This window comes from Vanessa atalanta, chromosome 23 (assembly GCF_905147765.1).
Source record: "Vanessa atalanta chromosome 23, ilVanAtal1.2, whole genome shotgun sequence".
Classification (NCBI taxonomy): domain Eukaryota; kingdom Metazoa; phylum Arthropoda; class Insecta; order Lepidoptera; family Nymphalidae; genus Vanessa; species Vanessa atalanta.
The window spans coordinates 8,535,501-8,557,376 of NC_061893.1; the positions used below are offsets into that span (position 1 = coordinate 8,535,501).

Here is a 21,876-nt window from a genome sequence, read left to right on the forward strand (position 1 = left end):
GATGAAGATCAGTACAATTTTAAGGCACACTATCTAACTATGCAAATCATAAATTAGTGCACAAATGTTTGCTCAACACAGGTGGACTCTATATTCCTCAAAATCATAATCTGTCCCTGGGTTTGAACCTGTAACCTTAGTTTAAGGTTCACATGTTCTAGCCACTGAACCATTTCGGCTCTTTAAGTACAGAATGGTGAAAATTGTATTAATAATTGATGTTTCATCCTATTCATTAATAATGCTTTTGTAAGCGAAGTCTCCATGATATTATCACAATGATGTTCCAGCGAAATCAATTAATTATAATTGCCTTAGAATTTGAGTGTATTAACAAGCTTAGCTCGCATTTTTGTCCGTGTATACTTTGCTTATGAAGGTGAATTATTATGAAGACATTTATTTAACACAAGATGCAATCATACTTGTCAACAATAGTCTATCTGCGAACTGCGAATTGCATCTACGTACAATTACATATATAAAAAATATATACTTATATTCTCCTAAACGTATTTCATAGTATTACATGTATATTCGCTTAGTCTCTTCGGGCGAGCACATAGAAATTTAATATATTATGTTAAAATTAAAAAAAAAACATGTGTCAAAATACCTCGCTCTTTCTGTATCGCAATTTAAGAATATTTTTTTATAAATAATTAAACTCGAATTATAATATTTTTCTTTCTTATTTATTTTTTAATTATATTTTACATGCCACATGCAATATGAATGTGCGTATGAGTGTGTGTTTGTCTGTCTATTATTAATTTAAATAACCTATTTATTTTACAAAAATCTACTATTTTAACACTTTCTATTGTCTTCATTGAGACTGTCCACCCTTAGTAACAAGGCAGTCCGTATGACAAGTATTTATACCACACTGACAAGCCACTCAAAATATATAACTAATAATAAATAAGACACGCTTAAGTCACGTCACACTCAACGTATACCAAACTTAACAATTATTACCATAATTCTCGGGTAAGGGCAAAAAAGTTTTAAATACTCATCTTAGAAATGTCGCGTATTCGTTTCTCATTCGTGTACATAATTTAAGCGAGTTTGTCACAAAATTAGTATGCGGAGTTCTAAGTTGTATACAACTGATTTAATTTGATGAAAACGTTCGAAGCAACGAATACAAATTAATTATTTTATTGGTATTTCTTCTCACGTTATTTGATTACTAACTTAAACATTATGCGTACGTATAATTGAAGTGTATTTGTGTTGTATGTGTTAATTACATTACATTAGCAGCCTGTAAATTTCCAACTGCTGGGCTAAGGCCTCCTCTCCTTTGAGGAAAAGGTTTGGAGCATATTCCATCACGCTGCTCCAATGCGGGTTTGTGGAATACACATGTGGCAGAATTTCGTTGAAATTAGACACATGCAGGTTTCCTCACGATATTTTCCTTCACCGCCGAGCACGAGATGAATTATAAACACAAATTAAGTACATGAAAATTCAGTGGTGCCTGCCTGGGTTTGAACCCGTAATCATCGATTAAGATGCACGCGTTCTAACCACTGGGCCATCTCGGCTCCTATGTGTTAATATTTATATATTATAATCGACTATTTAATAAAACATTTAAAATAAATATTGACGAACACTGATTAACTAAGTTTAAGTTATATACTATGTTGACTTCCAGGCAGGATATATAACATACGTACATAATTGTATTTAACTAACAATACCGTATTTTTAGATGTTGAAAAAGAGTAACTACTGAGTTTCTTCTCGGTAGAATCTACATTACGAACTGGTGGTAGCTTCTCTTAATATAGTTTGTTGAATGACGATTCAAAAGTACTTGTAAAAGCCTACTCGAATAAAGTATATTTTGATTTTGACCAATATGTAATGGAATTCATTAATAATGCAACTGACAGTTCAAATTTTTACCACCGAGACACAAAATTTCTTCATTATGAATAAATGAAGATGACACCCATGATAGATGGCCCTTGCTTTTTACTACGTCTGAAACGAGACGTCACTTCCTTGACTACGTCACTCAGTTTAAGCTCTACAATAATATGTATTATCTCTTCTGTGTGTGCAACTGAACTGGGTGGCGCTGCGATCGAGATGGAAATAAAACTTATGTTTCAGCCAGACGAAGTTAGAACGTAATGCTAGTGTAACAATAACTAACTAACATGTGTGTACGTTTTGGGCTTGGCGGGAAGAGCTGTAGCGATAAGCCCACCTCTTGTCCAAGTCGATTTTGTTGTGAAAAAGTATTTAAAACTTTACATGGTATACAACGAACGCCAATTCGCGCTGTTTGTACAGTTGGATCTTTTTAACTACGCAACGGATTTTAAAGCGGTTTTTGTGAATAGAGTGATTCAAGAGGAAGCATTATCTTCTATAGTATGTATATTAATTCTTCTACAACATATGCATATTGTAGAAAAAAATAGCCGAGTATTTGAACTTTCCTAGCCCGAAAAAAAAGAGATTTTTTCGTAAGTTTAGTTTTATTTATTATGGACACCCGCCCCTATTGTGCTCGCGTGAAGTCAGGACAGGTGCCTACTAAATAATGCCTAATAAAAAAAAGTATATATATAAACTAAATAAAAATGTCTGTTAACTCTGAGTATAGTCGTATTGTCGGTGTTTACACGTTTCCTAAATATTGTATACAAACAGTATTTAAAACAGGATATTTACCATGTTTTTTATTATTATTTGGTGGAGCTCGATATTTCGACATTATCTACGAATGTCTTGTTCACGAAACAAGACATTCGAGCTCCACCAAATAATAATAAAAAAACATGGTTAATATCCCGTTTTAAATACTGTTAGTAATAAAAATAACCATGTTAATTTAAAATCTTATATTGAATACAATTACTGAGATCACATTATTTTCCGTTAACATAACAATTATACGTATGTGTGAATGTGTGTGTATCCTTAAACCTGTGTGAGTCATAATATTTTTTTATTATATAGGAAGGCGAATAAGCAATGGACCTGATGGTAAGTGGTCACCGCTACCAACAGACAATGGCGTGCCACCAATCTTGGGAACTAAGATGTTATGTTCCTTGTGCCTGTAGTTACACTGGCTCACTCACCCTTCAAACCGTAACACAAAGATACTGAGTTGCTGTTTGGTGGTAGGATATCTACCAAGCTTGCACAAAGCCCTACCACCAAGTAAAGTATGTCAATAGACATATTTATTAAATAATATCATAGTTAACAACCAATAAACAAATAGAACTTTGTCATAATTATCAATACATTCAATGATTTGCAAGTGTGACTTAATAATTGGATCATAGTTTCTATTATCGCAGTGTGATCGTTCTCCATGAAGTTGCACAAAGTCGTAAAAGTTCTTAAGTAAATCGTAAATAAATGAAAATTCAAAGTTCTATCGCCATTAAACTTCTTTACAACGATGCAGATAACGTTTACAGTTTATTTGCACCAATATATAAAAAACTAGAAGTGGAAATAAAGTTTTATCACAATGCTTCCGACTTCGCGAAGTTAATGCATCCGTCCCGCGGCAGGAATTTCGATAGTATACACAAAACTAACAATATTTTTATATTTCTCAAAACTTAAATTGGATATATTTTAACAAGCGACGGCTTACTTATATCATACTAGCAAAACTAGCGGTAGACGTTGTCTTTTTTTTAAATCGCATTTAAATGGACGAGCAAAGGGACCACTTGGTAAGTCATCACTTCTTTTTAAAAATATAAAATACTGGTTAGACCCGCGGCTTCGCTTGTCGTGTGTTAGGCATAAAAGCAGCCTATGTCCTTCCTTGGAATTCAAGTTTGCTTCAGAACCGAATTTCGTCAAATTGGGTTCATAAGTTTGGCAGTGAAAGAGCGACAGACGGACAGACAGAGTTACTTTCACATTTAAAATATAAGTATAGAAGAATCGATAATATAATGCCCCACCAACCTTGGTAAATGAAATGTTATATCCTTTGTGCCTGTACTGGTACACCGTTCCAAAGGGAACACAACAATACCAAGTACTGCTGCTTGGCAGTAGAATATAATCAGTGAGTGATACCTACACAGACGGGATTGTTCAAAGCCCTACCTCCAAGAAAAGTTATCTACCATACCTATAATAATACTATACAGAGATAAAATTTGTTTTTTCGTATGTTGTAACTAATCTCCGGGAAAAAGCAAACAATTCTAAATTTTTTCTTTGTTAGAGATCTTCGCTGTTCCTGAGTGCTACGATGTATAAATTGTATGTTTTTATCGATAAATTACACCCGTGCGAAGCCGGGTCGGGTCGCTAGTATATCACAAAACCTCCGAAATGCGAAAACCAAACACAATTGACACCCAATAAAGATATGAGAGAAAAATTGGTAACAAAACATCGCTCAAATTATTTTCGCTAAACTCGTACAATATTTCAGTCAAATGCGCTATCCGCTTTATATGTACATAATACGCTATACATCATGTTTTCTGTTCATAACTAAAGCCCTATCAATCATTTATCGACATGTGTTCTGCTAACAATGAGAAAATTCGCTGACCATAGGTTTTTGTACTGTGATTTATTATACCGCAAGCGGTGTCGAGGAAGGTGTTATAAAAACATTTGGTATACGAATACGATAAATAAATACAATTCCAAAAAAAATTCAAATAGAATATGTTAGCAAACAAAGTGGTCTTTATTTATATAATATGTTTAATGGAAATATAAAACTAAAATGATGTTCGTGTGGTTTAAGGCAAACCTTTATTAAAAATATGGAATTTAATATAAACAGCGTACGTATTATACGTTATTCTATGTATTCTTATTCTAAGTGTCGTTAAAACGCGTGCATCTTAACCGATGATTGCGGGTTCAAACCCAGGCAAGCACCACTAAATTTTCATGTGCTTAATTTGTGTTCATAATAGATCTCGTGTTCGGCGGGGAAAGGAAAACATCGTAAGGAAACCTGCATGTGTCTAATTTCAACGAAAATCTGTCACATGTATAGCCCCTAGCGCTGGGAAATTTGTGCGTATTATACGTAAATACGGCAGTACCATCAGAATTAAGCTATTATTTAATTTTTTTAACACTAGACCACCAGAAAAAAAACATAAAAAGGAGGATCTCGATGCCTTCTTCCCCATCGTAAACGTCACCGGGAGTTGGGTGGTTCTCCAAAACCCGAGAACTTCTCCAGCATAGGAGGTACGTGATGCGGCTTGAAGGGACATAATAGGTGTCGCTGATTTTTAATGGGTGTTTAGGCGCAATCAGTGCCCGGTAGGTCCAAATGCTTCATTATACTTCATGAGTACCGCCAGTTTTTTAGAAAATTCCACTTCATGTGAACGCCCAATTTGTTTATGTAATGATGATGATATACCAATAAAAGATATATCTATGTATCTATATAAAGTGAAAGACCACTTGAGTAAAGGGGAGACCCTTCCATAAAATGACTAAACATTCTTGCTCGCATAATTCATAAATTAAGTAGAATCTCCTAACCAGCTAAGATTATGACAATAAAAGTATAATGGGGTACGATTTGATCAAAACGGTCGCAATGATAAAGTTGAACGTGATTATTATTTTAGTTGAAGTCAGTTTTCAGATTAAGTAGCGAGGTGTGAAGATGTTCTTCATTCCAAGGTCATGACGTTTCCGGTAATGGAGATAAGTGGAGGTGTAGTTAGAAAAACTTGGAGTAAACACTTCTGAATTTGAGGTCACTGCATTTGTTACTAGTGATGTGACTATATGAATAATATTAGAGGAACTGTCATGTGATTTTAGATCTTGAAGTCACGTGGATAACAAATCAATGATTAGATTCAGGAAAGTGGTTTTTTTAAAGCCCTTAGATTTAGAAAGCAGTTCTGGCTGTTAGTTCTGTATAATCCAAACGAATTGAAGACTGCTGGAAAGGATTGCTTGTACCATCACACCATAAGAGTGAGGACATAGAGTAAGCTTATGTGTGTGTGCAACACATACATATAACTGTAAAATCGTTAGCTAGTTGGTCAGAGATTGTCAAAAATTAAGTTTATCATATTTTATTGCTCTAAAACTGTACTTATAAAACTTTAACTGTCATCAACGTTGACACGATTTTTTGGACGTATCGTCAAAAACACTTAAAAGTAATGAAACGATCTCAAACTGCCAAAAAATCGCGAGCCTAATGAAATGGCCACTGAGAGTCAACATCAAAAAATATTTTCGTATAAATTGCTTAATTGGATAAACTTGAAGTCCGGTTAAGTTTTTAATTATGCTTGTCGCGTGGTCTGAGGTAGACCGAACGAAACAGTATGGTTTAAATTAGTGTTATTTCATGGAAGTTTGAATCGTAAAACTTTTATTCTCAGCGGCCACTTAATCCATTTTTTATATTTGCATTCCACTAGAATTCCGCTATTCGGCCTGCTTTCGTTTTATGTAGAGATAATAAAACAGTTTTCCGTATCATCCGTACGAATACAATGTCTACTTGTAGGTACGTATCTCGCAGTATTGTTCTGTTTTATTACTAGCGAGCCGCCCCGGCTTCGTGCGGTTATAATTTATTTATATAGAAAATTATATTATACAAATATAATTTATATCTTATAGCATTCATGATGAATGACGATTTTTACCAGGGATTTTTTTTTCCGTTCATTTCATTCCGATTCATTAGTTCCGGAGGTTTAAATTATAATGAAAGTATATATTAAAATAAAATCTTAAATTAAAATAAAATTCTTTATTTAAGTAGGCTTCTACAAGCACTTTTGAATCATTCATTTAACAAACTATTTAAAGTAAAGCTACCACCGGTTCGGAATGTAGATTCTACCGAGAAGAACCGGCACGAAACTCAGTAGTTACTTTTTTTCAACATCTAAAAATACAGTCATGTATATTATATATGTATGTTATGTCTCCTGCCTTATTTATTGTTTTGTTAAACCTTGTCCAAAAAGTTCCTTCAATAATACGATAAAATATTTTAAATAAGCAATCAATAATGTCATTACACGAACATTTAAATGATTAGCCAAAAACATGAAATTAACACACAATTATATCCGTTTTAAATTATACAAACAACATTTAGCGTTGAGTATTACTTGAAAACTCAATTGGGCACCATGGTACATGATAGCTGCCACAATCATCCGTATAAAACATACTTCGGCTAACTTCAATAATATAAAATTATTTATGTAATTAATTTTCAGAGAAATGTCCACATAAGTACGGAACACAGTCGCATATATGATTGAATTGTCTAATCAAATTGTCCAATTTGCAGGTCCCTATTTAGAATATTAAGTCAGGCAACAGTTTGCCTTATTAGCATGCCAGTTAACAAAACTACTATGACGCAAATTTGCTAAGCAAATTCAAACTTTATTGAGTTTACATACGACTCAAATGATGTATGTTCGGAAGTGGACATAATATATTTTTAATTATTTCACTAAATGAACGCTGTCTGTTTAATTTAGTAAATTAAATTTTATGAAGTATTTAAAAAGTTTTTGTGAGCGACTTTTAATAATGTTAAATCTACATACGTGCGTATTCATCATTAATTATTAAACGGTTTTCAGTCCTGTATTTTTTTTTATTTAATAATAATAATAAATAAATATTAGACACCACCACATACATTTTTCTGATCCCAATGTAAGTAGCTAATAATGTAAAGCACTTGTGTTTTGGAAAATCAGAAGTAACGACGGTACCACAAACACCCAGACCCAAGACAACATAGAAAACTAATTAATTTTTCTACATCGACTCGGCCGAGAATCGAACCCGGGACCTCGGAGTGGTGTCCACATGAAAACCGGTGTACACACTACTCGACCATCAGATACATCGTAATTATATATAAAGATTTTTTTCAAAGAAAATTATTGATATTATTAATAATAAATTGCCAATTTTAAATAATTTCGAATTCAAGTTAAATTTAAAATATAGCTACGATATTTATTTTAAATAAATTCGTTGTTCATTTGTTTCTGTGAAAATGACAAAATCGAAATTGCGCGTCGTTATTGCATACGACTTTCATCAACTGAGGACAAATTCCACGCAATATCGACGACGTGTATAAATCAGCTGTACGATTCTGTGAGAATTCACTTCGTATCTCACTCGTGAAATGTTGGCAACCGACTTACAGTCATACGCCATTTTGATACGTATATCCTATAAATTTTATAATTATTATACTCAGTGTCATATATCACATACTGATAATTCACGTTCGTGTTCCGCGGTGACATTCGATTTTCTTGTTACAGAATAGCCCTACTGGTATCACAGGTGGACGAACGGTGCGTTATCGCTTATCAGTAATTTGCCTTAGCTGACTATGAAATAGAAAACCACAGTGGAAGCAAATGATGTCCAAAACGAAAATTGAATCAAAGAAGCTACTTGTGTGTGTATGGTGAACCTGTGCTAGATTTTCTCAAAGTTCTTGAGGCCCAAGAATAACTGCAGGTGTTCTGTGAAGACTTGCAAATCATCATGGACATGCTTAAAATAATATAGATTAGTCAATTTCTCTAATCCAGTCTTATCTTACGCCAACCCTCGTTCACATACCGCACAACTAACCTTCTTAAAACTAGACTGAGAACTCTCTGTCACCCAGCAGAAACGACAGACTTTTAACAAGAATTTTAATATTCCGTCCGATAAGGTGATGAAAAACGCCTATTTCTCTTACAGAAACCTCAATTAAAACCATTTAAAAAAAACGCATCGTAGATAATGATCATCACTTAAAAATATCCATTAAAAATGCCTTTTATATATATACACAACTGAAATTCAGTGTACAGAATTCGTACGAGTAAAATAATAGGTTTATTCCGAGGTATTTTTTAACCATTTAAATATTCGCCAACCGATCAATTCGGCCGTAACGTGATAATGGTTCATACGACACGTATAAAGTTATACATTTATATCTTACTTTGTGGTAGAGCTCTGTGCAAATCTATCTGGGTAGATAACATAACATAATTTTAACTATGCCGTTTCATAAATCAAATCATATGGAAAAAATACATTGGTAAAGAAGGCATATTATTCGATACAAGCTTAAATAGATGATAAAAGGGCGTGGAGTTAATGCTTGTTGACTTCCAGGCACGATATATAACATACATACATATATAATTGTATTTTTAGATGGTGAAAAAGAGTAACTACTGAGTTTCTAGCCGGTTCTTCTCGGTAGAATCTACATTCCGAACCGGTGGTAGCTTTACTTAATAAAGTTTGTTAAACGACGATTCAAAAGTGCTTGTAAAAGCCTACTTGAATAAAGTATATTTTGATTTTGAATATATTCTACCGCCAAACAGTAATACTTGGTACTGTTTTATTTCCGTTTGAATGTTAAGCAAGGCGATATCACTGGAGGTACAAGGCAAATAATGTTTTAGTTCCCAATATGTATGGTGCATTGATGTTGGAAGGAATGGTAAATAATTCTTACAGCGCCAATTAATGGGCACAGACACATATATCAAAGCAATTCGATTTACATCGTGTGAACACCTTATAAAATCAAAATAATTTATTAAATATAAAAATCTAACACTTACTTATTGATTGTCATTTATACCACCAGTTCGGAAAAGAAAATACCCTTCCCCGAGACGAACCAGTGGAAGAAATTCAGAAATTTTCGAAACGAAGTTCTTTTATTCGAATTTCAAATTCGAATATTTTATTCGAACTAGCAGAAATCTTCAAGTAAGAAAAAGGCATCATTACTCATCCATGCTACCTTTCCTTCTCTTTTTCTCTATCTTTTTCTTTTTAAATACTTATTATTATATGTTATTTATATACTTTTTTTAGTTATTTTTTTTTTATTATATTTAATAACAATTTCATTCCTGTTACTTAATTATATTAAAACGGTGTTAATTAATTTTATTGTGTTCGTTATTTTATACATAATATACATACATAAATCTCTTTTTCATCACTTTCTAAATCTCATAAATAAATAATAATAATTATTGGACAACATTACATACATTACTCTCAATGTAAGTAGCTAAAGCACTTGTGTTATGAAAAATCAGAAGTAACGACGGTACCACAAACACCCAGACCCAAGACAACATAGAAAACTAATGTACTTTTTCTACATCGACTCGGTCGGGAATCGAACCCTCCGGGACCTCGGACCGGGGGCCGGGACCTCGGAGTGGCGTATCCATGAAGACCGGTGTACACACGACTCGAAAACAGAAACGCACACCATGATAATACAATTGGCTCGTTTATTTTGGTTCTTTTGTAAGGCGTTACTGTCCAGATATGTAAAAAATCTTAGTCCAAAAGTTCTCTTTTATCGTTAAGACGGTCTTTTTTGCATATCCTTAGTTTTATTATGTATGTATGTTTCTTTACTCTTTTGTACATTAAAGCACACTCAATCTATGTTAAGTCGCGATACTGAGTAAAGTGTATCACTACATTAACAATTTATTTTACGAAATTATTTCTTGCGCTTCATTTGTAAAAACTTCCTAACTTCTCAATTACCTTTAGCCTTGTTCTACTTTGTTTCTTCTTTGCCTTTTGCGTATAATGTATTTGTTTATGTTGTATAAAAATTATATCATAGTGGACTTTGGATTTATTAATTTATTTACACACAATAAAACCGTACGCTATAGTCTGATTTGTCTAGACGGTATATTACTACGGTAGGTACCAACCACTCATCAGATATTCTACCACCAAATAACAGTACTCTGTATTGTTGTGTTCCGGTTAGAAGGGTGAGCGAGCCAGTGTAATCACAGGCACAAGGGACATTTTAGTTCCTAAGGTTGGTGGCGAATAGGTGATGTAAGGAATGGTTAATATTTCTTACAGCCTTTGTCTATGGGCGGTGGTGACCACTTACCATCAGGTTGCTCATATGCTCATCCGCTAACCAATGCCATAAAAAAATATATTACAGTTTAGAAAATCAGACTGTCTAACTTAAAAGTAAAAATATATGAGTATATAAATATTTTCCTCGCTCTTGTGTTTTAGTTTCTCGTCCCAAGTTATATAAATCACTGCCCATAAATCTGTACTATCTCAGAGCACGAGGAAAACTATAAAGTACAATTAAATTATATATACGGTCTCGCTCGGCCTCTTTAATTTTAGGCGGAGTTATCGGTGGCACACATTCTCGAGGCTCGGGGTTCTCCAATGGCTATTCAATATTGTGTCGATGAAAGCAATTTTGTGTCGGAATTTAATTTTTACTTTAGTTTCTTATATAGTCCAGTCGTTATATACATTTGAAATGAGAAGGCTGATTTTTTGATATGTTGTAGGAAGGCCATGGCATATATATCTTATAATATTATACAAGAAGCTGCAGTATAATTATTATAGACTGCAGAATTTTATTACTATTTTTTCCTAAAAATGAATTATCTTGACCACTTTATCTCGTCGAAATCGGATAAGTCAATCGAAAGTAATAATAAACTTTAATTATATGTTTATTAAACGTATACAAACTTAACGCGAGTAAAACCGGGTGTACGGCTAGTATAAAATAAATCATAAGAGGATAATAGTTAGCAGTGGAAATCGCACTGAAAGCCGCCCATGCTGCTTACATAATATAATAGGAACAACCCTAGCACACGGTTCAAAGCGTTTTGTTAAAGATGGAAGGCTTTTTATCTCCAGGAATACGTTCATATAGGGGGCATTTTTGTACGACGAAGTAACTACGTTGCAATCAATGCAATATCAAACACTAGTTGTCGCCCGAAGCTTCGCTCGCGTTTAAGGTTTTAGCCGTCAGATATTATTACTTCCTTGGAGTTGTAGATCGCTTCATACCAAATTTCGTCATATTCGTTGCAGTGATTTGGCCGTGTACAGATATACAGACATACAGTTACTTTCACATTCATAATATTAATATAAATTTATACTAATGAATATTTCACTGAGATAAAGAATTTTTTATTTAAAATACTAATAATAATCAGTTGTCATATTATATTCTATCGTTCAAAAGTTACACTTAGTATTGTTTTGTCAACGTCTTGGTTTCCAAGGTTGTCGGTGCTTTGACAATGTAAGGAATGGTAACTCTTTTAAGCCGCCTACGTGGTAACCACATACCAACATCCCAATTAGTCCGTCCGCCTAACACATTATTTATTTATTTATATAAGGATCTCTAACAAAAGATACACATTATACAATTATAAACAAAACAATGTTAAATGTTACAAAAATTGTGCTTATTCAATTACAGGAGACCACAGCTTGCTAATTTATGTGACTAAGCAAAACATAATAGTTAAAAACTAATATTAGAAAATTTAAAAAAAAAAAAACATCAAATATTAAAACATTAAAGGTACCTAATAGCAATGACAAAAAACAGCAGCAACAGTTATTTATAAAAATAAAAATATCAACAAAGTGTCAATTTACGTATTCACTGAGTTTTTTTTTTTAGTAGAATCAAGTTGTCTTGATACAGAACTATTGTTAAAAATTTAATTGAAATAAAAAGATTTTCATCTGACTTGATTTGCTGACGGTACATTTGCCAATCAATAACTAACGTTTCAATATTTAATATAAAATATCGTCCTTGTCTACAAGAATATGGAAATCTTTCACTAGATCAGCAATAGAGAAAACACGTTAGCGAATTCCGGTATAAAAGCCGCCTCGTGTAGATAAATAGGCTGAATAAAATATAAACTATGAAATTGCTTTGAGCTTTATATTCACAGACGTTATAAAATGCACTTAAGAAAATATTCACGCTCAAATTTATATTTTCATTAAATTTATAATTTGTTTTTCAAACACAATGCATTTTCTATTGCCGTATAAAGCTAGTAACACACATCCGCTTAGAGGTTCGCTATACAGGCTGGCTTTTATTATAAATAAACTAGCACTTTGACGGGGATTTTCCGATGTAGAGACGGAAGAACTGGATGTGACTATTTTTTTTAATGTTTCCTTTGCCTTGTTTTAGGTGACAATGATCACAATATTAACTGCCTAGACAGTACAAATAAGTGAATATATTATATTTAATTTTATTTGTATTTATATTTTGACAAAATAAATTTTTGAGCCGAGATGGCTCAGTGGCTAGAACGCGTGCATCTTAACCGATGATTTCGGGTTCAAACCCAGGCAGGCACCACTGAAATTTCATGTGCTTAATTTGTGTTTATAATTCATCTCGTGCTCGGCGGTGAAGGAAAACATCGTGAGGAAACCTGCATGTGTCTAATTTCAACGAAATTCTGCCACATGTGTATTCCGCCAACCCGCATTGGAGCAGCGTGGTGGAATATGCTCCAAACCTTCTCCTCAAAGGGAGAGGAGGCCTTTATCCCAGCAGTGGGACATTTACGGGCTGCTAATGCTAAAAAAAAAATGCAAAATAAATTATGTTATTTTTCTCGGTTCAGAATAAGGTTTAAGGAATGTTTATTAGTCAGAATTTTATTTTTTGTCGATAATCGTCTCTAAGTGTAAGTAAGGCTGTAACTTATCCTAAACGTTTGTAACGCGAAAGGAAATGCTTATATGTACTTAAAATCGAAACATTATTTATTCAAGTAGGCACTTATAAGCGCTTCTTACTCAGAACCGTCAGGATTAAATTGAATGTCAAGTCTCGAGAAATGCCTATATTTCGAACCGGATATTCTACTGAGAAAAACTAGCAAAAGCTATCTTTTCCTCAAATGAAGTACAAGTAGATCTTGTAAAAACTTTAATTTTTGGTAGGGCTTTGTCCAAACCCGTCTGAGTAGGTACCACGTCACTGAGAATTAACATGTTACTGCACTGACTCACTCACCCTTTAAGCCGGAACTCGACAATATAAACTATCGCCGTTTGGAGGTGGAATATCTGATGAATTAGTGTAACCTACCCTGGCTTACTTGCAAAAAGTCACACCAACATTCACGATATTTCGCTATGATTCCCTCGCGAAATATACATTTATATACAGACACAGACTTCAACTCTTGTAATAAATAAAACCGCAGAAGAAAAGTATTGTTCGCGTTAACTTTCTAATTTCAATTTGGAAAAAAAGGTTTAGGGGACATATTAATGTGAATTAACCTTGAGGAAATGTCACCGTTTCTGTTACTGACGATATTTGCTCACGCGAAATTTTGAACAGCTCATGATTTAAGCGAAAGCGATTTAAATTGTGACCTACTAGTTACACTTCATAGTATCTCGAGCCATGAAATGAAAATGAAAAACAATAAAAAAAATGATTTAAATATGTTTTTAATATAACGTACCGTAAATTGGTAAATTTAAATCGAGTCACTCACGAAGGCGCGACCCTCTACGTCCCTCTACGAAATTAAACATATAATCTAGTTCGAATGTTTTGCTGTCCTTACTCTTAGTCATCTCACGCACACTAAGGTATCTTGTAAGCACAAGCATCACTATCACAAATGCACGCCGATAACTTAGACTGGAGGGGCGCGCCTTGGTGAATGAAAATATCTATGTACATATTCTGTCAACAAGAAATTATATTCATTCCCGCTACCGCTTATGCCTGTACCATAACCAATTAAAAGTCGATGATCAGTGACATCGTTAGTAATACGCGACAAGTTTGCATGTCTGCACCTCCTACCCATATAAACCGAGCTTTATTTATTAATATTGGAATATTTGGGTACGAAAGAAAATGACCTGAATAAAATATAATTTACAATGATTTTTTAAATAATACACTTTTAAATAGGACATGAAAAGGAATGTTTTTTTTTATGGCATAGGTTGGCGGACGAGATATGGGCCACCTGATGGTAAGTGTTTACCAATGCCCATAGACAATGGCGCTTTGAGAAATATTAACCATTCTTTACATCGCCAATGCGCCACCATCGTTAAAAATAAAATGTTATATCCCTTGAGCCTGTAGTTACACTGGCTCACTCACCTTTCAAACTGGAACACAACAATACTGAGTACTGTTGTTTGGTGGTATAATATCTGATGAGTGGTTGGTAGCTACCCAAACGGGCTTGCATAAAGATAATATTTATCATTCTATTGAAGATTAAATATTATAAATGTGAAGGGATATATGGATGTTTGTTACTCCATCAAGCTAGAACGGTTGAACGGATTTGAATGAATTTGGTACAAATAAAATCTTATACTCTGGAATAGTAAATAGCTTACTTTTTATCCCTGAGCTACAGCTGCAAAATACTGGATTATAAAAAGTCTACGATTTTTATATAGGATTCATTGATTTCAAGATGGATGCATAAATGTAGTCTTTTATAGTTAATTTTAGTGATTCAATTATGTTAGGTACATGAAATTCCGTGCTGCTCGATATAATATTCAATTCGAGCCGAAAATGGCTGTGCATTTAATTACATCTTGTATATAACCAGTGTAACTGCAGGCTCAACGGACATAACATCTTAGTTCCCAAGTTTAGTGTCACATTGGTTAATATTTCTAACAGCGCCCATGTCTATGGGCCACTGCCCATGTGACTTCTTATCATCAGGTGGCCCATTTGCTGGTGCGAATACTTATTACATAAAAAAAACTCAAAGTAAACATAAAGGCTGGCAATTTATGTCGACACGAGTAAGAATAATTTTGACGTCTGCAATAAAAACCACGGTGAAAAAATGTATTCTCTTCTCAGTTAAGGTGAGAAATCAAATAACATAAATTAAACGGCAAGTATCTGTAAAGCGAATAGAAATATCTGTCCCGGTGAAATCTCAGAGGAAATCACTTGCAAATCAGAGATATTCCATCGTTTATGCAACTCTCAAACATACAAATATTCGGAAGAGCTATGGATTAATAGAAACAAGTCAAGCTAAATTAAACATAATTCAAAACAGACAAAGTTGCAATGTTATACAATATTAGTTCAGCTATGCAATAAACTTGCATTGCATATCTTTACTGATATTTATTATAAAGCTGATAAGGTTATTTAAACGCACTAATCTCAGGATCGAGTAGTACGTCAAGAAATACTTTTTGCTTTGGATAACTCTTTTAGTCCCCTCTGGGTAGTTTCAACCTTTCACCATTCATCAGATATACTACTACCAAACTGTAATAGTATTGTATATAGTTAATAATGGGTAACTATATACACAAGGGACATAACATCTTAGTTCCGAAGGTTGGTGGCGTTTAAGCGATGTAAGGAATGGTTAATATTTCTCACAGTGCCAGACATCTCTAGACAGCAGTGATCTATTCGTATGTAGGTGATTCATTAATCTCTTTGCATTTCGATATAAACTGAGTGTAGAGGCTGAGCGTCTAATCTTTAAGGCAAATGTTTTAAAAACAGATAAACACTAAGAAGAAAGAGACGTTTACGACACATGCACCAACTTGATACACTAATGTTATTTCCAAAATTATTTCTGACGTTATATAACAAAATCAATTTTCGCACGGCGTCGATCGCGCATATTTCCGGGGTAGCAAAAAAGACTATTTTACTTCTGGATCTGTAAAATATCTAAATGCAAATCACGTCAATATATCGATCCGAAGTTGACATAGAACCGCGTTTTTATTATTAACAAGCAAAAAAAGGTCCCAGTACTGAGCCCAATTTTATTTAATTCGTGTTAATCGTAGCATCATCAAGCAAATTATTGTCAGAAAACTTGGGTCGAATAAAAATCAGCCACAGGTGTATCCCAACCAAACCTAGCCTAGCCTAGATGAATGTGGCCAGCTCCAACCAATAATCATTGGTCCATTAATAAAAACATACGTGTACGTCTCGGGGCGCCCGACAGAAGTGATAACTTAAACTAATCGCTGCTGAATGCGTAAGATAAAGAGAAGCCAGACTGGAGCCGTAACGCGTTACGTAACGAAGCGATTTACCCTCCCATAAGAAGCCATCACTTCAAAAATCACAAGGTAATACCAACCATAGAGTTTTAAATGTTATCAGCCATTTTGCTTAACAACAAGGTATAATATTTTTTATACCGAAAAACAGCTACATACGAGTAGTTAGGGTTTTCTATCAACATACTCAAATGGGCTTGAAAATCATTACCAGGATTACCTACCTTGTTTGTTTGTTTATATATATATATATATATATATTTATTGGACAACATGACATACATTACTCTGATTCCAATGTAAGTAGCTAAAGCACTTGTGTTATGGAAAATCACATTTAAAGACGACGACAAACATCTAAACCCAAGACAACATAGAAAACTAATGAACTCTTTCTACATCGACTCGGCCGGGAATCGAACCCGGGACCTCGGAGTGGCGTACCCATGAAAACCGGTGTACACACTACTCGACCACGGAGGTCGCCAATATTGTTATAAAGAGATATTCTATAATGACAAATTATTGAACGCATATTCATGTATAGTATCTGTGGCCAGAACTGCAGTGTTCAGTACATTATTAAACTGTTTTTGGTTAATTGTATACCTTAGGGGATGTGGTCTTGTTGCATCAGTAAACAGCGAAGTACCGTTGACCTCATTCTATACACAGAACTTCAGTTTATATTGGATTGTTAGTATATAATGTTATTAGTGGTATGTTAGTACTTCCATTGTTATTTGAGACGGCTGTAAGGTCTTCAACACCAACTATTTTATTTGGAATTGTTGATAGAACACTGACTGTTACATTTAAAAACTAGCTGTGCCCGCGACTTCGTGCGCGTTTTACATTTAATAAAAAAGCGTGACTTATTATTATTTTACATATAATTGTAAAATAAAAGTAGCCTAAGTTACTGCTAATTACATCAGCTATTTGCTAGTGAAAGTCCCGTCAAAATCGGTCCAGCTGTTCCAGAGATTATGCGGAATAAACAGACGGACAGACAAAAATTGTAAAAAATGTTATTTAGGTATATGTACCAGCTTCGAATTTCGTTGACAAGGCTGATATTTCAGGTTTGTTTATGTATATATATTGACCTCGTAAACACTTTGGAAAATAATTGTAAGATAAGCCCGTAACCATATCGGTTCATATTCTTATGAATAATATAATTTGAATTTACTTTTGTTGTAAAAATATGGCGTTAATAGTACTTTAAATCGCGCTATTAATTTCTTCAATTTTTATTTTAAAGTAAGTCGTCATAACGAGTATCTTAAAATTACTACTGCCCCTTGAACATCTGCAACACCTGGGGTGGTTACAGGGGCGTTGTAGGCCTTTAAGAAATATGTAGGCTCTTTTCTTGAAAACTCCCACGTCGTATTTATTTATTTTTACATTTGTATTGTTTGTTTGTTTGTATAGTCTATTGTTTATTGGTTTTTCGTAATGTCCAAGATAAATCCACCGGACTAGCTGGATACTAATGCTATCTTTCGACTTAGTCACTGAGGCAGCTTTGCTATACTGTACTGGTAAATTAAATTGTCTTTTTAGTGTGCAATACAAAAGAGTAATTCTTTCTTACTAATCAAAGGAAAGGATAATAATTATCCACCGTTACCGCAATGCGATTCAACGAATACAGAAGTTTAGTATATCTTCCTACATATGCAGTTTTCTCTTGATATTTTCCTACATCGCAAAGTTAAGATAAGAAAATAGAAATGGAAACACAATTTTTGAAATTGAATAATTCGACTGCGCTATTCCAGATTTGAGACGTTCGGTAAATATCCACTCAATATCGACGTGAGACGCAACACGTGCCGATCTAACATGGCTCGTAATATGAGCAGGATAGAGTTCGATTTAGGAAACATTAAAACGCACGTACTTAATTTATTATTAACCGATTTCAAAGAGAAGTTATTTGATTATTCCCTATGTCTGTATTTGTGTATATGATACCGATGTATTATGTGTAATCTTCATTCACGTGTCGGAAAAAAAGCCACAGCCAGGAAACAGCATCGCAGTGACGTTGTGAAAATTGTGCTCACTTGCTGGTAGGGTAGGTTGTACCATCCACTCATCAGATATTGTACCACCAAACAACAGTACTCAGTATTGTTGTGTTCTGGTTTGAAGGGTGAGTGAGCCAGTTTAACTACAGGCACAAGGGGCTTAAATTACTTAGTTCCCAAGATTAGCGGCGCATTATGCAAGGAATGGTTAATATTTCTTACAGCGCCATTGTCTATGGGCGGTAGTTACCACATACCATCAGGTGGCCCATTAGTCGTACGTCAACCTAGACTAAAAAAAAGAACTCCAATAATTCTTCTCAAGAGTAGAGACTTTTGTCCAGTAGTGGAAAATTATTACCCGTTATTTTTGCTTTTATTATTTCTATTTAAATATTTCTTTATAAATCTTGGTTGTAGAGGGAATTAATTATGTCCTACCCTTTTCGAACACAGTGGCTGTTCACAAGGGAAACAAGCCAACTGTGCTTAAGATATTAAAGTGAATAAGTATGTGCACGCCCATCGGTAATTCAATGAAACCTCATAAGTATAGAGAAGTTCGCAGTATAAAATTATGTTAGTTAGTTATTTATAATCAGTAAAGTTTTCGACGTAACTTATTATTTTTTTCTATCGATAGTGTCAGTTCTTTCTAGTTAATTATGACCTTCAGATTAAAAGGATTCAGGATTATTTTATGTTATATAGATTATAAGGTTCTTTTTGTTGTGTAATTATTTGAGAGCGATAATTATGAGAGTGAATGTGTTACACCAAAACTAAGAGATGGACTTTCTCGCTAAACCGCCAATTAAGTGTCAAGTCGCTCAAGATAGCTAACTTATTATTTTACAATGTTTATTTTATTGCAAATTTAAATTATGAGCATTATAGTTATAATGAAAAAAGATGAAGACATTTTTAACTTTGCCGTTTCATAAATTCAAATCATTTGTAAAAAATACATTGGTAAATAACGCATATTATTCGACACAAGATTATACAGGTGATAAAAAAGCGTGGAGTTAATGCTTGTTGACTTCCAGGCAGGATATATAACATACATACATATATAATTGTTTTTTTAGATGTTGAAAAAGAGTAACTACTGAGTTTCTTGCCGGGTCTTCTCGGTAGAATGTGCATTCCGAACCGGTGGTAGCTTCACTTAATATAATTACTTGAATAAAGTATATTTTGATATTTTGATATTTTGATTTGATTTAAATAATTATTATTTCACATTATTATGTAACATATATATAATTATTTGCAATTAAAAACTTCTCACAAATTATAGCCACCTTATTTTTTAAATTTAGTAAGTTGAAATGCAAATCACATATTGTTATATAAGTGTTTTCATTTATATATACATATATATTATATACCACTGCTCTTTTTTGAAGAAGAACATATTTCATAAAATCAGTAAAATTTAATTACATTACATAACCATAAATAATTAATTAAAAATATTATATGCTTATTTTCTAAATAGAAAATCAAAACAGCACACGCTTGTATAAGCTCGACTGAACCGGTATTAACTAGTTCCGACCGCCCGAAACCAGTATACAGCAGTGTAAACCTGTTGGCTATGGAGTATTGGGAAATTGAGCTACAGTCTCCATTATTCATACTGAAGCCAGAACTTGACGGTTTCGGGGATTGAATTAAATATTCGAACAGATTGGATTGGAATTTCTCTTGGTGAAGTGGTATTGAACTTTAAAACGAATGTAAATTATTAAACTGAAAAATCATTTCCTGTAAGTACGATAAAAGAAATTTATTATTATACCATCGGTTAGTTTTGGAACACAATTTGTACGAGATGTTGGATATTAGAATAAATGATTTATATTAAATGGAACTTATCTAGTTCCTGAGTGAGATAAATATTTATAAAAATAACATGAAATCCATGCTTACTAAAAGTCTAAATATAAATCATGTGAAATTAGGAAATGCAGTTATCTATATGCTAAACCTATTTCATTTAATCATTTTAAGTTTTATTTAAATCCGTTTAGTTATTTTTCTAGTGTGACGTTACAAAAAAGATTCCTCATTTATTATTACTTATTTTTAAATTAATGAAAACCACAATTAAAATTGGTTAGTACAGGCAATCACTCACCTGCGTTATACTCCAGTAGCGATCCAGCGATATGAGGCACAAATTCATTATCGACGCTGTACACAACAACACATCCATCGCCGAATGTATTTCACACCACCAGAAACCGAAAATCCAATAACCCATTAACTCGTTCGCTAGAGAGAATGGCATTATTACAAGTCCTAAAAAAAAGTCCGACACCGCTAATGACGCGATGAACCAGTTCTGTATATTCTTTAACGCTTTTTCAGTCACTATTGCTATTATCACCAACATGTTTCCCACCACGACCATTATCATCAGAACGGTCACCACCACAGACGCTATGATTATGTGAGCTGGTGAATAACCACTTGGATACCAAGTTCTCAACACGACTTGATTTATCGTCGTGTCGTTCAGTGTTGTGTTTGCATCAGACGCATTCGTCATTTGCAGGGCCAGGAATTCTTCCTGCGTCATGTAAGTTGGGACTAGGAACGTCGAATTTGGAGCAAATGATGTATTGATGTGTGTGCTCATTGTTGTTTTTAGTAATGTCGTCGCGTTTGGCACCATTTTTGTATCGGTTCTACCGTTAACGCTATTAACAGCCAGTTTTTCTAATATATTTAATCTATCTACAATATTATTGTTGTGAAGAATTGCAAGTAAATTTAGTTTTTTGGCCCCGTTGTATTATTTAGAATCAAAGTTCTTCGAACGGTTTAAAAAATATTGCCTATAGGAACGGAATTATTACTTACGATT

At 33.7% G+C, this 21,876-nt stretch overlaps 1 protein-coding gene across 1 annotated transcript in view; it reads right to left on the reverse strand.

Annotated features, from left to right (window-relative positions):
- The window catches only part of LOC125073023 (alpha-2Db adrenergic receptor), a 364,824-nt gene extending 343,206 nt beyond the window's left edge, over positions 1–21,618 (reverse strand). Inside the window, exon 1 of the mRNA XM_047683698.1 lies at positions 21,145–21,618. Within this exon, the coding sequence (XP_047539654.1) occupies positions 21,145–21,588 (444 nt within the window). The 5' untranslated portion in view covers positions 21,589–21,618. The remainder of the gene's footprint in view (positions 1–21,144) is intronic.
- Between the last annotated feature and the right edge of the window lie 258 nt (positions 21,619–21,876).